This window comes from Nerophis ophidion, linkage group LG10 (genome assembly GCF_033978795.1).
Source record: "Nerophis ophidion isolate RoL-2023_Sa linkage group LG10, RoL_Noph_v1.0, whole genome shotgun sequence".
Classification (NCBI taxonomy): domain Eukaryota; kingdom Metazoa; phylum Chordata; class Actinopteri; order Syngnathiformes; family Syngnathidae; genus Nerophis; species Nerophis ophidion.
Window position 1 is genome coordinate 46569050 of NC_084620.1, and position 26472 is coordinate 46595521.

The 26472-nt window shown below is 44.6% G+C and overlaps 1 protein-coding gene across 1 annotated transcript; it reads left to right on the forward strand.

The window, feature by feature from the left end:
- Window positions 1-2763: 2763 nt before the first annotated feature.
- LOC133560903 (calcium/calmodulin-dependent protein kinase type II delta chain-like) lies at window positions 2764-10167 on the forward strand. The gene is made up of 4 exons (XM_061913928.1): window positions 2764-2924; window positions 6221-6296; window positions 6386-6480; window positions 9839-10167. Exons 1-4 carry the CDS (start codon window positions 2828-2830, stop codon window positions 10078-10080), a joined length of 510 nt encoding a protein of 169 aa, XP_061769912.1. The 5' UTR covers window positions 2764-2827; the 3' UTR covers window positions 10081-10167.
- The last annotated feature ends 16305 nt before the right edge of the window (window positions 10168-26472 follow it).

Here is a 26472-nt window from a genome sequence, read left to right on the forward strand (position 1 = left end):
CCGGAAGAACTTTGAACATGTCACGAGGGAGGTGCTGGACATTGAGTCCGAGTGGACCATGTTCCGCACCTCTATTGTCGAGGCGGCAGATCGGAGCTGTGGCCGCAAGGTAGTTGGTGCCTGTCGGGGCGGCAATCCTAAAACCCCTTGATGGACACCAGCGGTGAGGGATGCCGTCAAGCTGAAGAAGGAGTCCTATCGGGTCCTTTTGGCTCATAGGACTCCGGAGGCAGTGGACAGGTACCGACAGGCCAAGCGGTGTGTAGCTTCAGCGGTCGCGGAGGCAAAAACTCGGACATCGGAGGAGTTCGGGGAAGCCATGGAAAACGACTTCCGGACAGCTTCGAAGCAATTCTGGACCACCGTCCACAGCCTCAGGAGGGGGAAGCAGTGCACTATCAACACCGTGTATGGTGCGGATGGTGTTCTGCTGACCTCAACTGCGGATGTTGTGGATAGGTGGAAGGAATACTCCGAAGACCTCCTCAATCCCACCAACACGTCATCCTATGAGGAAGCAGTGCCTGGGGAATCTGTGGTGGACTCTCCTGTTTCTGGGGCTGAGGTCGCTGAGGTAGTTAAAAAGCTCCTCGCTGAGGTAGTTAAAAAGCTCCTCGGTGGCAAGGCCCCAGGGGTGGACGAGATCCGCCCGGAGTTCCTGAAGGCTCTGGATGCTGTGGGGCTGTCTTGGTTGACAAGACTTTGTAACATCGCGTGGACATTGGGGGCGGTACCTCCGGATTGGCAGACCGGGGTGGTGGTTCCTCTCTTTAAGAACGGGGACCGGAGGGTGTGTTCCAACTATCGTGGGATCACACTCCTCAGCCTTCCCGGTAAGGTTTATTCAGGTGTACTAGAGAGGAGGCTACGCCGGATAGTCGAACCTCGGATTCAGGAGGAACACTGTGGTTTTCGTCCTGGTCGTGGAACTTTGGACCAGCTCTATACTCTCGGCAAGGTTCTTGAGGGTGCATGGGAGTTTGCCCAACCAGTCTACATGTGCTTTGTGGACTTGGAGAAGGCATTCGACCGTGTCCCTCGGGAAGTCCTGTGGGGAGTGCTCAGAGAGTATGGGGTATCGGACTGTCTTATTGTGGCAGTCCGCTCCCTGTACGATCAGTGCCAGAGCTTGGTCCGCATTGCCGGCAGTAAGTCGAACACATTTCCAGTGAGGGTTGGACTCCGCCAAGGCTGTCCTTTGTCACCGATTCTGTTCATAACTTTTATGGACAGAATTTCTAGGCGCAGTCAAGGCGTTGAGGGGTTCCGGTTTGGTGACCGCAGGATTAGGTCTCTGCTTTTTGCAGATGATGTGGTCCTGATGGCTTCATCTGACCGGGATCTTCAGCTCTCGCTGGATCGGTTCGCAGCCGAGTGTGAAGCGACCGGAAAGAGAATCAGCACCTCCAAGTCCGAGTCCATGGTTCTCGCCCTGAAAACGGTGGAATGCCATCTCCGGGTTGGGGAGGAGACCCTGCCCCAAGTGGAGGAGTTCAAGTACCTAGGAGTCTTGTTCATGAGTGAGGGAAGAGTGGATCATGAGATCGACAGGTGGATCGGTGCGGCGTCTTCAGTAATGCGGATGTTGTACTGATCCGTTGTGGTGAAAAAGGAGCTGAGCCGGAAGGCAAAGCTCTCAATTTACCGGTCGATCTACGTTCCCATCCTCAACTATGGTCATGAGCTTTGGGTCATGACCGAAAGGATAAGATCACGGGTACAAGCGGCTGAAATGAGTTTCCTCCGCCGTGTGGCGGGGCTCTACCTTAGAGATAGGGTGAGAAGCTCTGCCATCCGGGAGGAACTCAAAGTAAAGCCGCTGCTCCTTCATATCGAGAGGAGCCAGATGAGGTGGTTCGGGCATCTGGTCAGGATGCCACCCGAACGCCTCCCTAGGGAGGTGTTTAGGGCACGTCCAACCGGTAGGAGGCCACGGGGAAGACCCAGGACACGTTGGGAAGACTATGTCTCCCGGCTGGCCTGGGAACGCCTCGGGATCCCCCGGGAAGAGCTAGACGAAGTGGCTGGGGAGAGGGAAGTCTGGGTTTCCCTGCTTAGGCTGTTGCCCCCGCGACCCGACCTCGGATAAGCAGAAGATGATGGATGGATGGATGGATGGATGAAATATGTCCCCGGAAACATGAGGACTTTGAATATGACTAATGTACGCTACTTGGTATCGGATTGATACCCAAATTTGTGGTATCATCCAAAAATAATGTAAAGCACCCAAACAAGAAGAATAAGTGATTATTACATTTTAACAGAAGCGTCCGTTCTCCCGTTCCTGTCTACACACTGTGTCTGTTTGTAAGTACTCCGTGATTATGCGCTGCCAAACATGCTTGTCTGCTCATAAACCAGCAATGAGGACGACAAGGGGTTGGGGAGGGGACCGGTACTGTTCAGAGGTGGATTTGATTCATTAGTACTGCTAATACAGGTATACCGTAAAACCCTAGTATGCGCAATAAACTATGTTAACACAAAATCCGTACTTTGGAGCAATGTTCACGGATTCCAGTTTTTGGCTCGTCAGCTTCCCGTCGCAGGCGAGCGGTGATGGTCGCTGTTGAGGAGAGTCGTTTGATGACGGATGCTAGAAAAATAAAAAAAATCAAATAAAATTTGCAACGGTCAGCCTTAAAGCACAGTTGCCGTTCCTTGATTTTTTGAGCACATACTATAAACTACAGATCGCGTTTTCGCAGGGTAAATTCCGGCTGGAGTCCAAAAGGCCAAAACAACATTTGTTTTAGCCTCCAATACAAACAAGCCCGCTTTTCAAAAGTTCCATTTTGGGGAAAGAAACGCCCGGACGGAGAAGATGTTTATTCCACTGTTCTTGCTTTTACTCTCTGTAAAGGGAATAAGCAGCAGTGTCAGTCTGCAGCTGTCTGGGAAACCACTTGACGTTGTTGGAGGTAAATGATTTCAATTTCATTAGTTTTATATTTTTTCGTTGCTCCATACTTTGGAAGCTTTTGGCTGTTCATACAACTTCCGCATTCTGGTAAATTTCTTGTCCGAATTTATGCATTTTGTTTTTATATAAATATGACTATTATTTTAAAAAAGCTGCAACTTTCTTTAGTCCTGGAACAAAATGCATCTTTTAAAGTGAATGATAACTTTCAATTTTTATGCACGTGCAGATACAGCATGGGATGTTTACAAAGAAAACACAACAAAACTCCAAAACCCAAAACCAGTGAATTTGGCACGTTGTGTAAATGATCAATAAAAACAGAATACAATGATTTGCATATCCTTTTCCACTTATATTTAATTGAATAGACTGCAAAGACAAGATACTTAACGTTGGAACTGGAAAACGTTGTTGTTTTTGGCAAATATTAGCTCGTTTGGAATTGGATCCCGGCAACATGTTTCCAAAAAGCTGGCTCAAGTGGCAAAAAAGACTGAGAATGCTCATCAAACGCTTATTTGGAACATCCCACAGGTGAACAGGCTAATTGGGAGCAGGTGGGTGACACGATTGGGTATAAAAGCAGCTTCCACAAACAAGGATGGGGCGAGGGTCACCACATTGTGAACGAATGCGTGAGCAAATTGTCCAAGAGTTTAAAAACAACATTTCTCAACCAGATATTGTAAGGAATTTAGGGATTTCACCATCTAGGGTCCGTAATATCATCAAAATTTTCAGAGAATCAGGAGAAATCACTGCACGTAAGCGGCAAGGCCGAAAACCAACATTGAATGCCTGGAACTTTGATCCTTTAGGCGGTACTGCATCAAAAACCAACATCAGTGTGTAAAGGATATCACCACCTGGGCTCAGGAGCGCTTTAGAAAACCACTGTCAGTAACTACAGTTTTTCGCTACATCTGTAAGTGTAAGTTTAAACTCTATTATGCAAAGTCAAAGCTATTTATCAACAACACCCAGAAACGCCACCGGATTCGCTGAGCCTGACCAAGCTCATCCAAGATGGACTGATGCAAATTGGAAAAGTGTTCTGTGGTCGGACGGGTTCACATTTCAAATGTTTTTTTTCAACATTCACATTTTCCCTACAATTGCAATATTTATGCATTCAAACCATTTCACAGTAAAACAGTTTCCACCTTTCCTTATACTAAACCCAAAACCAGTGAAGTTGGCACGTTGTGTAAATGGTAATAACTTATATTCAATTGAATAGACTGCAAAGACAAGATACTTAACGTTGGAACTGGAAAACGTTGTTGTTTTTGGCAAATATTAGCTCGTTTGGAATTGGATCCCGGCAACATGTTTCCAAAAAGCTGGCTCAAGTGGCAAAAAAGACTGAGAATGCTCATCAAACGCTTATTTGGAACATCCCACAGGTGAACAGGCTAATTGGGAACAGGTGGGTGACACGATTGGGTATAAAAACAGCTTCCACAAACAAGGATGGGGCGCGGGTCACCACTTTGCGAACGAATGCCTGAGCAAATTGTCCAACAGTTTAAAAACATTTCTCAACCAGATATTGTAAGGAATTTAGGGATTTCACCATCTAGGGTCCGTAATATCGTCAAAAGTTTCAGAGAATCAGGAGAAATCACTGCACGTAAGCGGCAAGGCCGAAAACCAACATTGAATGCCTGGAACTTTGACCCTTTAGGCGGTACTGCATCAAAAACCGACATCAGTGTGTAAAGGATATCACCACCTGGAGTCAGGAGCGCTTTAGAAAACCACTGTCGGTAACTTCAGTTGTTCGCTACATCTGTAAGTGCAAGTTTAAGCCATTTTATCAACAACACCCAGAAACGCCACCGGATTCGCTGGGCCCGAGCTCATCCAAGATGGACTGATGCAAATTGGAAAAGTGTTCTGTGGTCGGACGAGTCCACATTTCAAATTGTTTTTTTCAACATTCACATTTTTCCTACAATTGCAATATTTATGCATTCAAACCATGTCACATTAAAGCAGTTTCCACCTTTCCTTATACTAAACCCAAAAGCAGTGAAGTTGGCCCGTTGTGTAAATGGTAAATTACCATTATTTTTAATTGAATTGACTGCAAAGACAAGATATTTAATGTTCAAACTGGAAAACGTTGTTATTGTTGGCAAATATTAACTCATTTGTAATTTGATGCCTGCGACATGTTTCAAAAAAGCTGGCACAAGCGGCAAAAAAGACTGAGAAAGTTGAGGAATGCTCATCAAACACTTATTTGGAACATTCCACAGGTGAACAGGCTCATTGGGAACAGGCGGGCGCCATGATTGGGTATAAAAGCAGCTTCCATGAAATGCTCAGTCATTCACAAACAAGGACGGGGCGAGGGTCACCACTATGTAATTACCAGGAATCCCTCCCCATTGAAAATTAATGGCTAAAACACAAACTTTGACATGTCTCCTATTTTTCAATGGATTTGAACAGTTCCAAAGTCAAAAACTTTGTCAACTCCTATCACGTTAGCATAATAGTGCCTTTTGCTCGCATTTGAAGCTATTAGTCATGGATTTTGTTACTGGGCGGCACCTGTTAGAATATGAATGTTAGCATGCTAATATTGACACGCTAGAGTTTTTTTTATCATACTTTCTAACCCAATAATCATGTATTTAGTTACCTGGCGACATCGTAGAAGTATGCTAGCTCTTTTTCTGTTAGCATGCTAACTTTTTATGCTAGCATTCAAGCAAATGGGATACATTTAGAGCTAAAATTCGCAAATTATGTCAGCTTGTACCCTCTTTGAAGTATGTGAACTCTTCTTACTGTACCGGCGGTCAGCAACCCGAGGCTCTCGAGCCGCATGCGGCTCTTTAGCACCGCCCTAGTGGCTCCCTGGAGTTTTTTCAAAAATGGAAAAAGATGGGTAAAAATATTTGTCGTTTTAATAATGTTTCCGTAGGAGGAAAAACTTGACTCAAACCTTCTTAATTGTCAGAAAGTCCAATGTTTAATATGTTTTTGTTCATGCTTGTAAGGCAGGTGTAAATAGGAGCCTGATTGGCAATCGCCACCAGGTGTGCCAGACTGCCAGGTGAGGGAAAACAAGCGTGCAGGAAAAGGAACCAAGATAAGAGCGCTGACAGGAAATAAAGCAAACACATAACCAGACTGTCAGTGGGAATCCTGACACGTGCGTTTTCCTACCCCCTTTTCAACATGCTGTAACGCAAAACTGGAAATATGTGATCAATTAGATGGTAATTGCGTGCATGTTCAAAATAAACTTTTTTAATATTAGTTTGTTTCTTGCAGGTCGTAAGCAGGAGGTGATGGAGGCCACCCGGAAGCTGATCGCGGCCATTATGGACGGAGACTATTACACATACAAGTCAGTTTAAGAAGACATTTTTAAAGATGGTTTAGTATTTTTTTTTAAATGTAAAAAAAAAAGGGAAATAACAAAAATAATTGTTTTAGGAATATGACCGTTCCAGGCCTGACGTCCTTTGAACCAGAAGCTTTAGGCCACCGCGTGGAGGGAATGGACTTCCATCGCTTCATCTTTGACTACGGTGGCGTTATTTTATTTATACACTTATACTCTACTATATCATTTTAATCGTTTTTAAATTGCCCTGCGATGAGGTGGCGACTTGTCCAGGGTGTACGTCGCCTTCCACTCGAATGCAGCTCAGATAGGCACCAGCGACCCCAAAAGGGACAAGCGGTAGAAAATGGTTGGACGGTTGGCATTTGTAATTTACACAGTTAATATAAAAAAAAATAAATACTTAAATTATAACTTTTTTTGTCTCTAATTTTAAGGATTTTATTTTTTGTAGTATTAACTTTTGTTCTTATAAAATTCACAATATTTCCCTAATAACACATTCAATCTCTTTTTCTAGTTATAGCATTAACTTATTTCCACACTCTTACAATAATTTTTACTGTAAGAAAACTTTTTTCTTGCAATAATACAATTTAATTTTTTTTCAATAATAAGAATTATTTTGCTTGTAACATTGAGTTATTCTTGAAAAAAAAAACTGTTTTTACTTATGACAATATACCTTTACTTTTGCAATTTTACCACTTTTTTAAGTTCAAGTTTTCAGATGCAGATTTTCCATCCATCCATCCGTCTTCCTACGCTTATCCGAGGTCGGGTCGCGGGGGCAGCAGCCTAAGCAGGGAAGCCCAGACTTCCCTCTCCCCAGCTACTCCGTCCAGCTCTTCCCGGGGGATCCGAGGCATTCCCAGGCCACCAGGGAGAAATAGTCTTCCCAACGTGTCCTGGGTCTTCCCCGTGGCCTCCTACCAGTTGGACGGACCCTAAACACCTCCCTAGAGCAGAGACCTAATCCCGCGACCGCCAAACCGGAACCCCTCAACACCTTAACTGCGCCTAGAAATTCTGTCCATAAAAGTTATGAACAGAATGATCACAAAAGATGCAGATTTTTTCCTCATCCAATTTGTCAGATTGAGAATGTAATGATCCGTAGCCTGGATTATGTATTGTTTAAATTTAGGATTCCCCTACTTTGCTTTTGTGTTCCTTGTTGCCATGAGTGCTGATTATTATGTTCACCTGCCTCTGATTAGTGGTCGGGACGCTCACCTGCTCCCGGGCATTAATCAGAGAGCTATTTAGTCCTGCTTCTCGCCGCACTCTGGCTGCTTTGTTTGCTTACGTTGGATCCTTATTATTTGGCCCTGCGATGAGGTGGCGACTTGTCTAGGGTGTACCCCGCTTTCCGCCCGAATGCAGCTGAGATGGGCTCCAGCACCCCCCGCGACCCCAAAAGGGACAAGCAGTACAAAATGTATGGATGGATCCTTATTTCCGTGCCAGTTTTTCAATCGCTCCCCGTTCCGTCGGCACGTTCCTATTTTGTTATTCTTGCCTTGTTATGGTAATACATAATTATTCCTACCTCCGACATCAGCGTGTAAAGGATATCGCCACATGGGTTCAGGAACACTAGAGTTTGTCGCCACATCCATAAGTGCAAGTTAAAACTCTACTACGCAAAGCCAACAACATTTATCAACAACACCCAGAAACGCCGCCTGGCTGAGCTAGGCCTGAGCTTATCTAAGATGTTCTGTTCAAGTACCGAGGAGTCTTGTTCACGAGTGAGGGAAGAGTGGATCGTGAGATCGACAGGCGGATCGGTGCGGCGTCTTCAGTAATGCGGACGTTGTACCGATCCGTTGTGGTGAAGAAGGAGCTGAGCCGGAAGGCAAAGCTCTCAATTTACCGGTCGATCTACGTTCCCTTCCTCACCTATGGTCATGAGCTTTGGGTCATGACCGAAAGGATAAGATCACGGGTACAAGCGGCCAAAATGAGTTTCCTCCGCCGTGTGGCGGGGCTCTCCCTTAGAGATAGGGTGAGAAGCTCTGCCATCCGGGAGGAACTCAAAGTAAAGCCGCTGCCCCTTCACATCGAGAGGAGCCAGATGAGGTGGTTCGGGCATCTGGTCAGGATGCCACCCGAACGCCTCCCTAGGGAGGTGTTTAGGGCACGTCCAACCGGTAGGAGGCCACGGGGCAGACCCAGGACACGTTGGGAAGACTATGTCTCCCGGCTGGCCTGGGAACGCCTCGGGATCCCCCGGGAAGAGCTAGACGAAGTGGCTGGGGAGAGGGAAGTCTGGGTCTCCCTGCTTAGGCTGTTGCCCCCAGCGACCCGACCTCGGATAAGCGGAAGAAGATGGATGGATGGATGGATCCTTAGTTCTCTGCCAGTTTTTCAATCGCTCCCCGTTCCGTCGGCACGTTCCTATTTTGTTATTCTTGCCTTGTTATGGTAATACATAATTATTCCTACCTCCGACATCAGCGTGTAAAGGATATCGCCACATGGGTTCAGGAACACTTCAGAAAACCACCGTCAGTGACTAGAGTTTGTCGCCACATCCGTAAATGCAAGTTAAAACTCTACTACGCAAAGCCAACAACATTTATCAACAACACCCAGAAACGCCGCCTGGCTGAGCCGGGCCCGAGCTTATCTAAGATGGACTGATGCAAAGTGGAAAAGTGTTCTGTGGTCTGACGAGTCCACATTTCATATTGTTTTTTTTGGAAACTATGGACGTCATGTCTTCTGGAACAAAGAGGAAAACAACTATCCTGATTGTTTTTTTCCCGTACAATATTACAACTGTATTTCCACATTATTACAACTTCTAAATTTGTTCTCGGACAATACCCCGCTTTACGCCCGAATGCAGCTGAGAGAGGCTCCAGCACCCCCTGCGACCCCTAAAGGGACAAACGGTACAAAATGTATGGACGGATCCTTATTTCTCTGACAGTTTTTCAATCGCTCCCCGTTCCGTCGGCACGTTCCTATTTTATAATTCTTGCCTTGTTATGGTAATACATAATTATTCCTACCTCCGACATCAGCGTGTAAAGGATATCGCCACATGGGTTCAGGAACACTTCAGAAAACCACCGTCAGTAACTACAGTTTGTCGCCGCATCCGTAAGTGCAAGTTAAAACTCTACTATGCAAAGCCAACGACATTTATCAACAACACCCAGAAACGCCGCCTGGCTGAGCTGGGCCCGAGCTGGGCCCGATCTTATCTGAGATGTACTGATGCAAAGTGGAAAAGTGTTCTGTGGTCTGACGAGTCCACTTTTCATATTGTTTTTTGGAAACTATGGACGTCATGTCCACTGGAACAAAGAGGAAATAAACTATCGTGATTGTTTTTTTCCCCGTAAAATATTACAACTGTATTTCTACATTATTACAACTTTAACTTTGTTCTCGGACAATTACAGTTTTTACCTGGGAAACTATCATTTTCAGTTTTGCAACTTCATTCCCATAAAACAGTGATTTCAGTTGAATTATGACTCAAAATAATACAATATTGTTTTAATGTGTTTTTCCCTTTCCTGCAGCCAGCAATATGTTAGGTTTTACCCACACCACCCTTCTCAGCCCCCATGTCCACCTGCTGGGCGACCACGCCGCCTGCGTCTCCTACATCCGTCTCACGCAGTACGCCAACCAGCCCCCGGGCAGTGTTCGCACCACCGCATCCGAGGAGACTCGAGTCTGGCATCATCGTGACGGACGGTGGCGCAATGTTCACTTTCATCGATCCGGCTCACCCACATTTCCCACAACTAAAGATCTCTAGGATTTTATACTCAATATCGGTATTTGTCGGTACTCTTATCGGTAATTGGTGACAATAAAGACAGAGAAGATTTTGTGTTTTCTTTAAGTTTCGGATTCTCCTAGTTTTGCTTCATCACCCCTGTTTTGTGTTCCTTGTTGTCATAGGATCCGATTAGGTTCACCTGCCTCTGATTAGTGGTCGGCGGGCTCACCTGCTCCCAGTCACTAACTACTGACGTAGAGCTAATTATTCCTTGGTCCGACTGTTTTGTTTGAGTCATGGTTATGGGCGGTATAGCTCGGTTGGTAGAGCGGCCGTGCCAGCAACTTGAGGGTTCCAGGTTCGATCCCACACTGCCGTTGTGTCCTTGGGCAAGACACTTTACCCACCTGCTCCCAGTGCCACCCGCACTGGGTTAAATGTAACTCAGATGTTGGGTTTCACTATGTAAAGCGTTTTGAGTCACTAGAGCAGGGCTCACCAACCTTTTTGAAAGCAAGAGCTACTTCTTGGGTACTGATTAATGCGAAGGGCTACCAGTTTGATACACACTTAAAACAATTTCCAGAAATAGCCAATTTGCTCAATTTACTTTTAATAAATAAATCTATATACATATATAAGAAAATGGGTATTTCTGTCCGTCATTCCGTCGTACATTTTTTTTTCCTTTTACGGAATGTTTTTTGTAGAGAATAAATGGTGAAAAAAACACTTAAGTGAACGGTTTAAAAGAAGAGAAAACAGGAAAAAAATTAGAATTAAATTTTAAAACATAGTTTATCTTCAATTTCGACTCTTTAGAATTCAAAATTTTACCGAAATAAAGAAAAGAGAAAAACTAGCTAATTCGAATCTTTTTGGAAAATTTAAAAAAAAGAATTTATGGAAAATCATTAGTCATTTTTCCAGATTAAGATTAATTTTAGAATGTTGATGACATGTTTTAAATAGGTTAAAATCCAATCTGCACTTTGTTAGAATATATAACAAATTGGACCAAGCTCTTTTTCTAACAAAGACAAATCATTATTTCTTTTAGATTTTCCAGATCCAAAATTTTAAAGAAATTCAAAAGACTTTGAAATAAGATTTACATTTGATTCTAAAGATTTTCTAGATTTGCCAGAAATTTCTTTGGGAATTTTAACCATAACTTTGAAGAAAGATTTCACAAATATTCTTCGTCGAAAAAACAGGAGCTAAAATTAAGAATTAAATTAAAATGTATTTATTATTCCCTACAATAAAAAAAATACATTCACTTGAACATTGATTTATATTGTCAGGAAAGAAGAGGAAGGAATTTAAAAGGTGAAAAATCCTAAAATCATTTTAAAGGTTGTATTTTTTCTCTAAAATTGTCTTTCTGAAAGTTATAAGAAGCAAAGTAAAAAAATAAATTAAATGTATTTAAATAAGTGAAGACCAAGTCTTAAAAATATTTTCTTGGATTTTCAAATTCTATTTGAGTTTTGTCTCTCTTAGAATTAAAAATTTCGAGCAAAGCGAGACCAGCTTGCTAGTAAATAAATACAATTAAAAAAAAATAGAGGCAGCTCACTGGTAAGTGCTGCTATTTGAGCTATTTTTAGAAACAGGCCAGCGGGCGACTCATCTGGTCCTCACGGGCTACCTGGTGCCCGCGGTGCGACTCCAGCCAGGCACGTAAGAAAACCCTCGTCTCCATGGCAACGTCTCTGTCGCTTTCAGTCATTTGCCGCTTTTCCACTAACGCAGGGGTAGGCAACCCAGAACGTTGAAAGAGCCACTTTGGACCCAAAAAACAAAAATCGTCTCTGCACTGCAAAAAACGAAATCTAAGTAAAATTAAATATCTCAAATAAGGGTGATATTTGTTAATTTTCTGTCTGATAAGATAATTGTTCTCACTAAGCAGATTTAATTTTTTGTGCCCTGGAGTTTACAGTTATGCTGGCACAAATAGCCCCGAACGGGCTAACATCACGACTACCTTGTTACACCTCTGATTCGCCCGCAGACTCTCTGTCGGAGTATCAGCTCCGGGGTCCAGTGCACCACGGTTTTGTATTGTCGCTCGGTCCTTCGGCGGAGTGCTTCGGAAGCTACCGGTCCCCTCGTCTCCCAGACGTCAATGTTCGGCCCTCCAGAGCCACATACCACACCGTGATTGGTAGATTCCTTCAGCTTCCGCACACAACGCTGTCAAGCGCCATTCCTATAAAACTCACGGGCCGCACCAACATTAAACTTTCATGAACTGATATGGTAGTGAAATATAGAATTGGTTTGAAGGTTGAAACAGCTTAAAGGTTTTGAAAGATGAAGAGTAACAACTGTGCTAAAATCTAGGATGGATCTTCGGATGCTAAATGTTGGTAATGTTGGTAAAATTACAAAAAACAAATTTGTCTGGAGCCACAAAAAGTTAAAAGCCTCATGTACGTGTTATAATGAAGGCAACACAGTAAGTAAGTGTCTCACAGGGTGAGATAACTCCTGGAAATGACTGTCTTAGAATGGCCAAAGGTATAGATGTGTGTGTCTAAGTTAAAGGAAACATCAGGCCGTCTTCTTCTAATGGATTTATTACAATCATGGCCAGCTGGGTAACATTTGCTGTGGTCTGGAACAACATGGCACACCAACAACTATCCGGAATGTAGCCAATATTTCATACAGATAATGTGTCATGAAACAAAAGTAAACTAAGCACACAGAGGACATAAGTAAAGGAAATTAAATGAGCTCAAATATACCTACAAATAATGATGCAATATTTACATACAGCTAGCCTAAATAGCATGTTAGCATGGATTAGCTTGCAGTGACCAAATATGCCTGATTAGCACTCCATAACAAGTCGATAACATCAACAAAGCTCACCTTTGTGCATTCACGCACAGTATAAAACTCCTGTTGGACAAAACGAGACAATGAGGAAGTGTCATAAAACAAGTCTTTCTGTGGCCGCGTCGGAGAAAGTTGTATATGTAAGCAAACATGTTGAGTCACAGTCCACACAACGGTGAGTTCAAGGGCCGCTGGAAATTAGTAGGACAAAACGGCGCTCGCCAAATACTCTCATCAGTGAGTATTTGTAATAAACAGTGGGCTTTCTAACAATTAGGAAGGTTTGTGTGATGGTTACAGAAACCATATTAAAACAAAAACAAAAATATTTCCCCCCATTTTTTTCCCCATTTCCATACATTTTTGAAAAAGCTCCATGGAGCCGCCAGGGCGCCACTAAAGAGCCGCATGTGTCTCTAGAGCCGTGGGTTGCTGACCCCAGCTCTACATTCACAGTTGTGTCTTGCTGCAGAAACTTCAAACTAATGCACGACGATGACATCAGTGTACAAGCCTCTGCGTGAAGATGCACTAAAATACAAACAGCCAGGATTTTCAAAATAAAACAAATGGCAAAGACAACGCAGGCGCCTTCAGCTGCAGATGGCCAACAATGTAGGAACTGTGAAAAAACGAATCAGTTCGCCAGAAATGTGTCGGTCAAGAAGAGTGCACACAATGGATGATGATCTCACAGAGCAGCTAACATGAGGACAAAAAGAAAGAAAAATAGAAGTGTGTATAAAAATAGAGCACAAACATGCTCAATTCGAGCTACACCCAAGTCAATGAGATTCTCAAAAGCATGGGAGAAAGGAAAAGACTGAGACCAAGTAAAACTGTACGCATATGCAGGAAACAGGATACCTGCGATGGGAGTATGCAACTGGGCAGTAAAATACAAAAGGCAAGCATTTGTTCTGGAATTTGTGGAAGAAAAACCAGATGCTATACCACTACTGGGACTGTGAAGTAATGAGCTTGATTAAGAGTGGATACACTGGACAAAAGTGACGATATCAATATTTTAAGAGTGTATGCTGATGTGTTCGAGAGCCAAGGTTGCTTAGAAGGAGAACACAACATCTGAATTGACCCTATTTACATTACACCAGCAGGGGTACTTGCTGTTAGTGGACTACTTCTCAAAGTTCATTGAAGTTGACTGGCTCAAGTCTGACACAAGAAGTGCAGGAGTCGTTGTAGGAAAGAAATCATGGACAGGTTCTGAGGCAGACTATCAGAGCTGTTTCTGAAGCAGCTGAAAGAGGCAGCCAATGGTTGTGAATCAAACGGAAGGACCCTTGCTGGGCTCTAAGAACATGACTCACTCCCCCCACGTTTCCAACCCTCCAACCTGAGGAGAGACTCTGAGGTATGCGGTCAGCTCTAAGCTTGGCTCAGGGAAGAGGACGGACCTGCCTTGCATAGTCCCATGGGATGTTAGTCATTTTATAGCTAGGCTAATCGTAATGATTGGCCATGGTACACAAGCTACGGAGTTGATCACCTGGTAACAGGCCGTCTTTGATGAGGGTGTTTAGTGAGTAAAGGCCGAAACACCCCAGGATTCAAAAGAAAACTGCTGAGGATGTGTCCCAAATTTACATCTAATCCCACTCTAAAGAATACATCTCCCATCCCACTCTTAACATCAAGGCAAATCTCAATTGAGTGCACACCATCTATTGGCACAACGTACAGTCTTAACATCACGTCCCGTGTTTTATGATTCTCAAAGTTTATTGAAGTTGAATGGCTCAAGTCTGACACAAGAAGCGCAAGTTTCATTGTAGGAAGGAACTTGGAATTCACGGACAGTCTCTGAGGCAGATTATCAGAGCGGTTTCTGAAGCAGCTGAAAGAGGCAGCCAATGGTTGTGGATCAAACGGAAGGACCCTTGCTGGGCTCAAAGGACATGACTCACTCCCCCCACGTTTCCAACCCTTCAACCTGAGGAGAGACTCTGAGGTATACGGTCAGCTCTAAGCTTGGCTCAGGGAAGAGGACGGCCCTGCCTTGCATAGTCCCTTGGGATGTTTGTCATTTTATAGCAAGGCTAATCCTAATGATTGGGCATGGGACACAAACTACGGGGTTGATCACCTTGTACCTTTAATAAGGGTGTTCAGTGTGTAAAGGCCGAAACACCCCAGGATTCAAAGGAACACTACTGAGGATGTGTCCCAAATTTACATCTAATCCCACTCTAAGGAATACATCTCCTATCCCACTTTTAACATTGAGGCAAATCTCAAGTCAGTACACACTATCTATTGGCACAACGTACAGTCTTAACATCACGTCCCGTGTTTTATGATTCTCAAAGTTTATTGAAGTTGAATGGTTCAAGTCTGACACAAGAAGTGCAAGTTTCATTGTGGGAAGGAACTTGGAATTCACGGACAGGCTCCGAGGCAGATTATCAGAGCGGTTTCTGAAGCAGCTGAAAGAGGCAGCCAATGGTTGTGGATCAAACGGAAGGACCCTTGCTGGGCTCAAAGGACATGACCCACTCCCCCTAATGTTTCTGACCCTCCAACCTGAGGAGAGCCTCTGAGGTATGCGGTCAGCTCTAAGCTTGGCTCAGGGAAGATGACGGCCCTGCCTTGCATAGTCCCTTGGGATGTTAGTCATTTTATAGCTAGACTAATCCTATAGATTGGGCATGGGACACAAGCTACGGGGTTGATCACCTGGTAACAGGCCGCCTTTGATGAGGGTGTTTAGTGAGTAAAGGCCAAAACACCCCAGGATTCAAAGGAACACTACCGAGGATGTGTCCCAAATTTACATCTAATCCCACTCTAAAGAATACATCTCCCATCCCACTCTTAACATCAAGGCAAATCTCAAGTGAGTGCACACCATCTATTGGCACAACAGAGTCTTAACATCACGTCCCGTGTTTTATGATTCTCAAAGTTTCTTGAAGTTGAATGGCTCAAATCTGACACAAGAAGTGAAAGTTTCATTTTAGGAAGGAACTTGGAATTCACGGACAGGCTCTGAGCCAGATTATCAAAGCGGTTTCTGAAGCATTTTAGTTGTGGATCCATTAGTTCTGGATCAAACGGAAGGACCCTTGCTGGGCTCAAAGGACAGAACTTCACATCCCGTGTTTTATGATTCTCGAAGTTTATTGAAGTTGAATGTCTCAGGTCTTACAAAAGAAGTCCAAGTGTTATTGTACATCTGAAGTCAAAATTTGCCAGATATGGTATTCCTGAAACTCTCATTTCAAGTAATGGACCACAGTTCAGCTCACGGGAGTTTCAAGCATTTGCAAAAGAGTGGGACTTTCTTCATAAAGCATCAAGCCCAAGTCACGCCCAGTCAAATGGAAAGGCTGAAGAATCCATGGTGTTTTGTGCTCAATTTACGAGGTAGACCTTTGGAGGACTTTGCAAAATCCCTACCACAGCTGGTAATGGGACGTCGAGTGAGGGCCAAACTTCCAATGCCGTCGCAGATACTAACACCCCAAACAGTCTCCATGGAATTACAACAAAAGCTAAAGTCAAGACAACACATGCAAAAAGAGTATTTTGACCTTCGACCACAAGCCCTTCATAAACTTGAGGTTTGGAATCAAGTGAGAATATGGCAAGATGGAACTTGGGCTCCGGCTGAAGTCACTGGAAAGTCTGATCACCCAAGATCCCATGTTGTGACGAACACTTGTACAGAAGAAACAGAAAGGAGACGTTGTGGCGCGGTTGGGAGAGTGGCCGTGCCACCAACCTGAGGATTCCTGGTTTAATCCCCACCTTCTACCAACCTCGTCACGTCTGTTGTGTCCGTGAGCAAGACATTTCACCCTTGGGTGAATGTGGAAATCGTGTCAAAGCTCTTTGAGTACCTTGAAGGTAGAAAAGCACTATACAAGTATGTGATCGGCCTCTTGCCGCCATCGTGTGGGTTGCATGGATCATTGAGGAATGACATCACTGAGCAGGTTTGACTCGCTTTATTTTTCAATAACAGCTTGTCTTTTCGTCGGATCACTTTTCAGCTGCTCCGCTCCTTCCTGCTCGCTCCTTGATCGGCTGCGTCCCCGCTGTTGTCACCCTCTAGGTATTTCTCCTGGTTCTCCTACTTCTCCTCCGATCGCTCCTCCTTCTCCCCATTTAAACTGTAGGAGCAAATGCCGGGATTGAGAGCGGGTGTGTGGTTTACGCACCTGACTCTGATGGCTGCAGTGTCGCTCCAAGCGTGCCACGCCTCTCCTCTTTGCTGCATGCTCCGCCTCCTGGCCTCCATCTTGGGTAGGACAGCCATTTTTCTTAGCCCGCTGTCGGCTCGTCTGCTCCGTCCCTCCACAAAGTATAACTCATTTACCATTTCTGATAAATAATTCACAGGACATTGACAATCAAAATGTGATTCCACCAAAAGTTGGTATTACAGGACGAGCTAAAGCGAACAAACACTTTACCTACTGTAGCACCAAGTGGTAATGTAAGTCTTACTTAAACTCACCCTGCTAGAACAGCTTGTGGACGTCTTGTTATCCAGCCAAGAAGGTTAATAGAAGAATAAAGGGTATTGTACTGACGTGTATTTCTGGTCTTGTCATCCTCATCCGGACAGAAGGGTGACTTGGCAGTGCTGCTGGATCAAAAGAGACGTCAAAGACGCTTTACTGAACCAAAAGTTGCTTTATTACAAGCGAGTGTCATTATTCAGGACTGCAGTTCCTGGAGGAGGTCATGTCAAGAAAATGAGGCACTCCTAACTTGGAGAAGCCGAACAACAGTCTTATATTCCTTCTTTCTCTGTCTGGGTGTGTGTTAATTCAGGAGAGTACAATGTAAGGAGGTGTTTGTGTGTAAGTGACTGGGAAGACAACACATGTATACCATAACTTGGAGAGGAGGAGAGACTCTTAACGCCTGGTTTTATTGCTTCCTCTCGTGAGAGAGCTAATTCCAGTCCACATGCGAATGTCCAAATAAGGGTGCTTATTTTGGTCATGTTTTGTGATAATGTTTTTTATTAGTTATGTTCTGTTTGGTTAGAACTCCATTAGTTCCTGTTTGTTTTGTCACCATGATGACCCATTAGTATCACCTGCCTCGTTCATGTGACCCACGCACCTGTTTCAATCATGTTATTATCATTTAAGCCAGGTTTTTCAGTTGCTTGGCCTGCCGGCATCACTCTGCTTCATGCCATGTTTACTGTTTCATGCAATTCCAAAGTTCATGCTGCTCACGTTACCGTAGCACCAGCTCCAAGGCTAGCACCATGCCAAGCTCCACCACGCCAAGTCCTATTACGCCAAGTTCCACACCTAGCACCAGTACCTGCACCACGACAAGCACCAGTACCTGCAACACGACAAGCACCAGTACCTGCACCACGCCAAGCTCCAGTACCTGCACCACGGCAAGCTCCAGTACCTGCACCACGACAAGCACCAGTACCTGCAACACAACAAGCACCAGTACCTGCACCACGCCAAGCTCCAGTACCTGCACCATGACAAGCACCAGTACCTGCACCACGACAAGCACCAGTACCTGCAACACGACAAGCACCAGTACCTGCACCACGCCAAGCTCCAGTACCTGCACCACAGCAAGCTCAAGTCGCAGCTTCACGACGCCAAGTGCCGCCAGTCGCAGCTCCACGACGCCAAGACCCAAGCAAAGACCCAAGCCAAGACCCATGCCACCATGACCCATGCCAAGATCCCACGCCTGCCACGACGACGCGCCCACCACCTCGTTTGCCACGGATGTGGCCGCTACTTCGTCGTCCACTACGGCAAGTGCGCTCACCTCCTCGTCGGCCACTAATGTGGCCTTTCCTGGGTCGCCCGCCTCGTCAGGTGCGGCAGCGTTCTACACGTCGCCGCCACCTGACTCCCCCGGTGAATTCGGGGACACTAAGAGATAGATCGTACATCGATTAGCTTATTTGTGTGTCTAGTGCAGGGGTCACCAACCTTTAGGAAACCAAGAGCTACTTCTTGGGTCAGTACCCAAGAAGGGCTACCAGTTTGATCCACACTTAAATAAATTGCCAGAAATAGCCAATTTGTTCAATTTACCTTTAAGAAATATATATATATATATATATATATATATATATATATATATATATATATATATATATATATATATATATATATATATATATATATACATATAAAAATGGGTATTTCTGTCTGTCATTCCGTCGTACATTTTTTTTCCCTTTTACGGAAGGTTTTTTTTTAGAGAATAAATGATGAAAAAAACACTTAATTGAACGGTTTAAAAGAGGAGAAAACAGGAAAAAAAATGAAAATTAAATTTTGAAACATAATTTATCTTTAATTTCGAGTCTTTAAAAATCTAAATTCAACCGAAAAAAAGAAGAGAAAAACTAGCTAATTTGAATCTTTTTGAAAAAATCCCCCGGTGAATTCGGGGACACTTAGAGATAGATCGTACATCGATTAGCTTATTTGTGTGTCTAATGCAGGGGTCACCAACCTTTAGGAAACCAAGAGCTACTTCTTGGGTCAGTACCCAAGAAGGGCTACCAGTTTGATCCACACTTAAATAAATTGCCAGAAATAGCCAATTTGCTCAATTTACCTTTAAGAAATATATATATATATATATATATATATATATATATATATATATATATATATATATATATATATATATATATATATATATATATATATATATATATATATATATATATATATACATATAAAAATGGGTATTTCTGTCTGTCATTCCGTCGTACATTTTTTTTCCCTTTTACGGAAGGTTTTTTTGTAGAGAATAAATGATGAAAAAAACGGTTTAAAAGAGGAGAAAACAGGAAAAAAAATGAAAATTAAATTTTGAAACATAATTTATCTTTAATTTCGAGTCTTTAAAAATCTAAATTCAACCGAAAAAAAGTAGAGAAAAACTAGCTAATTTGAATCTTTTTGAAAAAATTATTATTATTTTTTTTTTATGGAACATCATTAGTTATTTTTCCTGATTAAGATTAATTTTAGAATTTTGATGACATGTTTTAAATAGGTTAAAATCCAATTTGCACTTTGTTATAATATATAACAAATTGGACCAAGCTATATTTCTAACAAAGACAAATCAATATTTCTTCTAGATTTTATAGAACAAAAATTTTAAAAGAAATTCAAAACACTTTGAAATAAGATTTAAATTTGATTCTAAAGATTTGCTAGATTTGCCAGAATATTTTCTTATAATTTTAATCATAATAAGTTTGAACATATATTTCACAAATATTCTTTGTTGAAAAAACAGAAGCTAAAATGAATAATTAAGTTAAAATGTATTTATTATTCTTTACAATAAAAAATATTACTTGAACATTGATTTAAATTGTCAGGAAAGAAGAGGAAGGAATTTAAAAGGTAAAAAGGTATATGTGTTTAAAAATCCTAAAATCATTTTTAAGGTTGTATTTTCTCTCTAAAATTGTATTTCTGAAAGTTATAAGAAGCAAAGTAAAAAAATAAATGAAATATATTTAAACAAGTGAAGACCAAGTCTTTAAAATATTTTCTTGGATTTTCAAATTCTTTTTGAGTTTTGTCTCTCTTAGAATTAAAAATGTCGAGCGAAGCGAGACCTGCTTGCTCGTAAATAAATACAATTTAAAATATAGAGGCAGCTCACTGGTAAGTGCTGCTATTTGAGCTATTTTTACAACAGGCCAGCGGGCGACTCATCTGGTCCTTACGGGCGACCTGGTGCCCGCGGGCACCGCGTTGGTGACCCCTGCTCTAGTGGGACAGGGCAAAGTTGAATCGGAGAAGATTCAGTTGTCTATAAGTTATGTATCGTTTCTCTGTGGCCCTGTAGCAAATGCTTCACGGACCGGTACCGGTCCCCAGACTGGTGGTTGGGGACCACCGGTCTAAGAAAAGCTTTGAAAGGCTTAAATCCTAGGTATCCCAGCACCATATTGGTAACAAAAAAAGCGCACTGCAAAATCCTGCTGATTGTCAAAGATCTTGGTTGATGTAATCTTTTAGTTCTGTTATGATCCGGTGTTGGATCATGGTTTATTTTGGGTTTGAGTCACTTGTGGTTTAAGGTGTGTTTCAGCACACCTGTTTTGTGTTGGCATGGTTGTCATGGGTGGTGATTGTTTTAACCTGCTTCTGATTAGTGTTCGGGACTCACACCTGTTCCCGGGCACTAATCAGAGAGCTATTTAGTCCTGCCTTTTCCCGTCACTGGTGCTTTTGGGTGCTCTACTCAACTGTTACCTTCTTCCTTTGTGTTCCTTAAGCCAAGCGTTGCCTTATGCCTTCCCTGTGGGTTGCTTTTTTTGTGTTCGCTTGTTAGGGTCCGCCAGGCCCATTGCAAAGGACTCCTTTGCAATGGGCCTGGCGGACCCTATTGAAACTGTAAGGTTTTATTATTTTTTATTATTATTATTCCGCACCTATGCGCTGTAATTTGACCCCCTTAACATGCTTCAAAACTCGCCAAATTTGACACACATGCCGCTGTGGCAAACCTTCCCAACTTATTAAGCAACCAAACCCCAAAAATAAAAATCACGCTCTAGCGCCTCCTAAAACAAACAAAAAAACAGACTGCTTGTAACTTCCGTTAGGAATGTCGTAACAGACATGAAACAAAAACCTCTATGTAGGGCTGACTTAGACATAGTTTTTATAATTTTACTTTCTAGGGCAAATATCAACAAAAATTTTGCAAAAACCCATTTAAAGCAAAATTTTCACAAAAAATGCTATTTTTGCCTCTTTGTGCTGTAATTTGACCCTCTTAAAATGCTTCAAAACTCACCAAACTTGGCACACACATCAGGACTGGCGAAAATTGCGATTAAATGAAAAAAACCAAACCCCAAAACTCAAAATTGCGCTGTTGCGCAATTTTTTTATAAAACACCCAAAAAACTGCTCCTAGGAAAAAAAACCAGACAAAACTGCTTTTAACTTCCGGTAGGAATGCCGGAAAGACATGAAACAAAAACCTCTCACTTAGACTTACATTTTAATAATCGACATCCTGCAGCAAAAATCAAAGGAAGTTAAAAATTACCCCTTCAAAATAAAAGTTTTGTAAAAACCCATCCCCTTTTTTCAAACATTATCTCCTCTGAGCGCGTTTGTCGTGTCGGTTTCAAACTCGCACAGGACAGAGATTGAACCCTTTGATTAAAAGTTGTTCTAAAGATTCCTAAAAAATGCAGTTTTTGCCTCTGAGCTGTAATTTGACCCCCTTAAAATGCTTCAAAGTGCAAGTTAACGCTCTACTATGCAAAGCAAAAGCCATTTATCAACAACATCCAGAAAAGCCGAGCTGTAATTTGACCCCCTTAACATGCTTCAAAACTCACCATATTTTACACACACATCAGGACTGGCAAAAATTGCCATCCAATAAAAAACCAAACCCCAAAAATCAAAATTGCGCTCTTGCCCTCCCTAGGAAAAAACACAGACAAAACTGCTTGTAACTGCAGTTAGGAATGTCGTAGAGACATGAAACAAAAACCTCTATGTAGGTCTGACTTAGACCAGGGCTTGACTGGTGGGGGCAGCAGCCAAAGGTGGGCCCGGCCAACGCTGCTTGCAGCTTTAATTTTTTTTTTTTTCTGTTTTCGTTTATGCATATAAATAATTTGTCCTACCTACACGCTTTCTCTGGAGTTCCTGCTGTCCTCGCCGGCAGAACAATCGGCTTCGTTACAAGTTCTACCTCAACGAGGCCGGGTTTCAGATTCAGATTCAGAAGTACTTTATTAATACCCAAATGGAAATTGAGATTTTCAGCACAATCCCATTCAAGATCAGGCAAACATTACAGGTTGACAGAAAAAGGCTCGCTTCCGCCGCCTCTTACAAAAAAAGGTGCTGCCATCTTGTGGTTAGTAAGCTCAGTTTCCCTTGTTGGTGCAGCAGACCTGTCTCTTAGGTTTGGTCTTCCTCAGAGTTCCTGTGTTTCCTGTGGGTGGAGCTGCAAGACGTTTACAGCTGTAGTTAATTTCACCAGCACTATTTTAGCAGCACCTGGCCAGCTGGATGGCACTCGGCTATTCCACTCCTTGACTGTGTTCGGATGAAGACTCCTATACTCCTGGTATTTTTTGCCTCATACCTGCTTGACTATTCCCTGTGCCATCCAGCGTAGTATGTACCTCGTAGTTTGCACGTTGTGGAGAGGGGCGTGTCCTACGCGTCCCCCGCGGGCGGGGCATGTGCAGCAGCCGGTCATGAAGCAGCAATCAGGTGAGCGGATACCTCAGCTGGGACGAGTTATCTAATCACCTGTTCCCTTTATCAGCAGCGTTGGAGACCATGAGCGGAGCTGGCACAGAGACTGTGAATGCCAGACACGAGAGAGAAAGAGGGAAATGCTCTGGCCCTGTTGGGGATTGACGCCGAAAGGCGAATATGGTGATGTAGTGAGCTGATGAAAAACTGAAAAGACTCATGAACATTGAAAGTGTAAAGAAATATTAAAAGTGTTGTAAACTACTCTGCCAAAGTGTGGTGTTTCCCATGAAGCAGCGAGAAGCCGGGACTTCTACAGTGGCGCCCAACTAAAAGAACCCGGAAGAGATGTCGGCACCAACTCCACTCGAGGCGCTTGGGCAGGTGTCGGCCCAGGTGGCAGCAGCGAGCCATTACAGACACTAATGGACAGAGCGGAGGCAACAGGAGGGGGAGCGAGCATGAAGCGCATGGTGGAAGGTGAGGACCCACAAACATTTTTGGACATTTTTGAGGTGACAGTAGTGGCAAATAAATGGCCAGAAGAGGAGTGGGGAGCAAAGCTGCTGCCGCTCCTGGTGGGGGAGGCACAGCGGGCGGGGTTGAGTCTCCCGGCAGCTGCCCGCCTGCAGTATATCAACCTCCGGCACGCCATTCTGGATCGGGTCGGCAGCAGTACCGAGGACCATCGGAGGAGGTTTAGGGCGATGAGGCTAGAGCCGGATGACCGCCCTTTCGTGTTCGCTTACCGGCTGAGGGACGCCGCGACCATGTGGCTGCAGCCCAACGGGCATGATCTGGGGATGCTGGAGGCCATCATTTTGGAGCAACTGTTGGACGCCATCCCAAGCAGAACCTCAGCGTGGGTGAGGTACCACAGCCCCCCTGATGTGAAAACGGCGGTAAAATTGGTGGAGGAACACCTGGCGGTGCAGCGGGAGGCGACCCCGAAGCCGGCTGCAGGACCTACCGCCACGCCCCGCTGCCGACTCGCTCCAAGAAGGGGGGGGGTCGGAGAGAACCAAGTCCCCCGGTCACGGGGAGCAGGTTTCCCACCCGGACACGGAAAAATACACATACACACAAGCACACACACACACACACACACACACACACACACACACACACACACACACAACAAGCCCCCCTGATGTGAAAACGGCGGTAAAATTGGTGGAGGAACACCTGGCGGTGCAGCGGGAGGCGACCCCGAAGCCGGCTGCAGGACCTACCGCCACGCCCCGCTGCCGACTCGCTCCAAGAAGGGGGGGGGTCGGAGAGAACCAAGTCCCCCGGTCACGGGGAGCAGGTTTCCCACCCGGACACGGAAAAATACACATACACACAAGCACACACACACACACACACACACACACACACACACACACACACACACACACACACACACACACACACACACACAACAAGGGGGGTACACAGGGATATATTAATAATGTTGATTGCGTGTTGCAGGGTACCAGCGCTGCAGATAGAGGGCTTCCCTCACAGAGAGCACCTCAAATGCCAGGGCCGGTGGGCTGGGGGTGCGGACAGCCCGGTCACGTGCGCCGGGAATGCTCCATGATGGAGGTGGGGCAGGTGATGTGGTACCCGCCCCCGATCCAGGAGAGACGTACTACGTCCCGGTAAGGGTACAAGGGAGTACATACGGTGGATTCGGGGTGTAAGCAGGCTCTGATCCACCAAAACCTGGTTCGACCCGGAGTCTTGAGGCAGGCAACACGGGTGAAAATTAGGTGTATTCATGGGGATGTGCACTAATATCCTATTGTACAAGTGGAAATTGCATATGGCAAGCAAAAACATAGAGTTGAGGTAGCCGTAAGTACGCACCTGTTGCACCCCGTAATTTTGGGCAAGAATTTGCTGGGATTTAATAAATTATTGGCACAATGTGTGGGGGTGCGTTCACGGACAGTAGGAGAGGAGAGTATCCGCGCTGTTCTTAGCGGCGACGCGGCTTCATCCGGGAGTGCCGAGCGGGAACTGGTGGGGGCTTGGCGGAGGCCGCCCCGGCTCCTCAATGGTCACCTACGGAGGACTTTCACCTCGAGCAGTCCCGTGATGAAACCTTGCGGAAGGCCTGGGACCAGGTCGATTTTATTGACGGTCAGCTCGTGCGCCCGGGTAAAACGCGGATATTCCCACATTTTTCAATAATTAGGGATAGACTTTACCGAGTGTGCCGTGACACGCAAACAGAGGAAGAATGCACTCAGTTGTTGGTGCCAAAACGCCACCGGGAAATGATTTTCCAGGCGGCGCACGTTAACCCAATGGCTGGACATTTAGGATATGACAAAACACTTAATCGGGTCATGGTCCGATTCTATTGGCCAGGCCTCCGGGCTAATGTGCGCCGGTGGTGCGCCGCTTGCCCGGACTGCCGGCTGGTGAATCCAGCGGCCACCCCACGGGCACCGTTACGCCCATTGCCGCTCATAGAGGTTCCATTCGAAAGAATTGGCATGGACCTCATCGGACCATTTCACCCGAGTACACAGGGATACCGCTTTGTGTTAGTCCTAGTGGATTACGCAACACGGTATCCCGAAGCAGTGCCTTTGCGCTCCATCTCCGCCAAAAGTGTTGCGCAAGCACTGTTTCAAATTATCTCCCGAGTTGGAATCCCAAAAGAGATTTTAACTGACCAGGGCACGTCCTTTATGTCGCGCACAATAAAGGAACTGTACGGATTATTGGGAATAAAAGCGATCCGCACCAGCGTGTATCATCCGCAAACTGATGGGCTGGTGGAGCGGCTGAATAAAACGCTGAAAACAATGATCCGTAAGTTTATGCACAAGGACAAACAAAATTGGGATAAATGGTTGGATCCCCTCATGTTTGCGATGCGGGAGGACCCCAGGCCTCGCTTGGTTTTGCACCGTTCGAGTTATTATATGGCCGGAGGCCTCGCGGAGTCTTGGACGTCATTAAAGAAAGCTGGGAGGCGGGTCCAAGCTCCAGCAAAAATGAAATACAATACGTCCTTGACATGCGAGCAAAACTCCACCAGGTGGGGCACTTGTCACGCGAGAATTTGCTCCGTGCTCAAGAGCGTCAACAGCGCACGTATAACCGGGGAACCCAACTGCGTAAATTTACACCGGGAGATAAAGTCCTTGTATTACTTCCAACTTCAAGCTCTAAATTACTTGCAAAGTGGCAAGGACCCTTTGAGGTCACGCGGCAAGTGAGTGATGTAGATTACAAGGTTCGGCACTCGGACTGTCGTGGGAACACGCAGCTTTACCATATCAATCTACTGAAGGCACGGAGACAGGCGGAGCCTGTTTCCATGGCGACGGTGGTG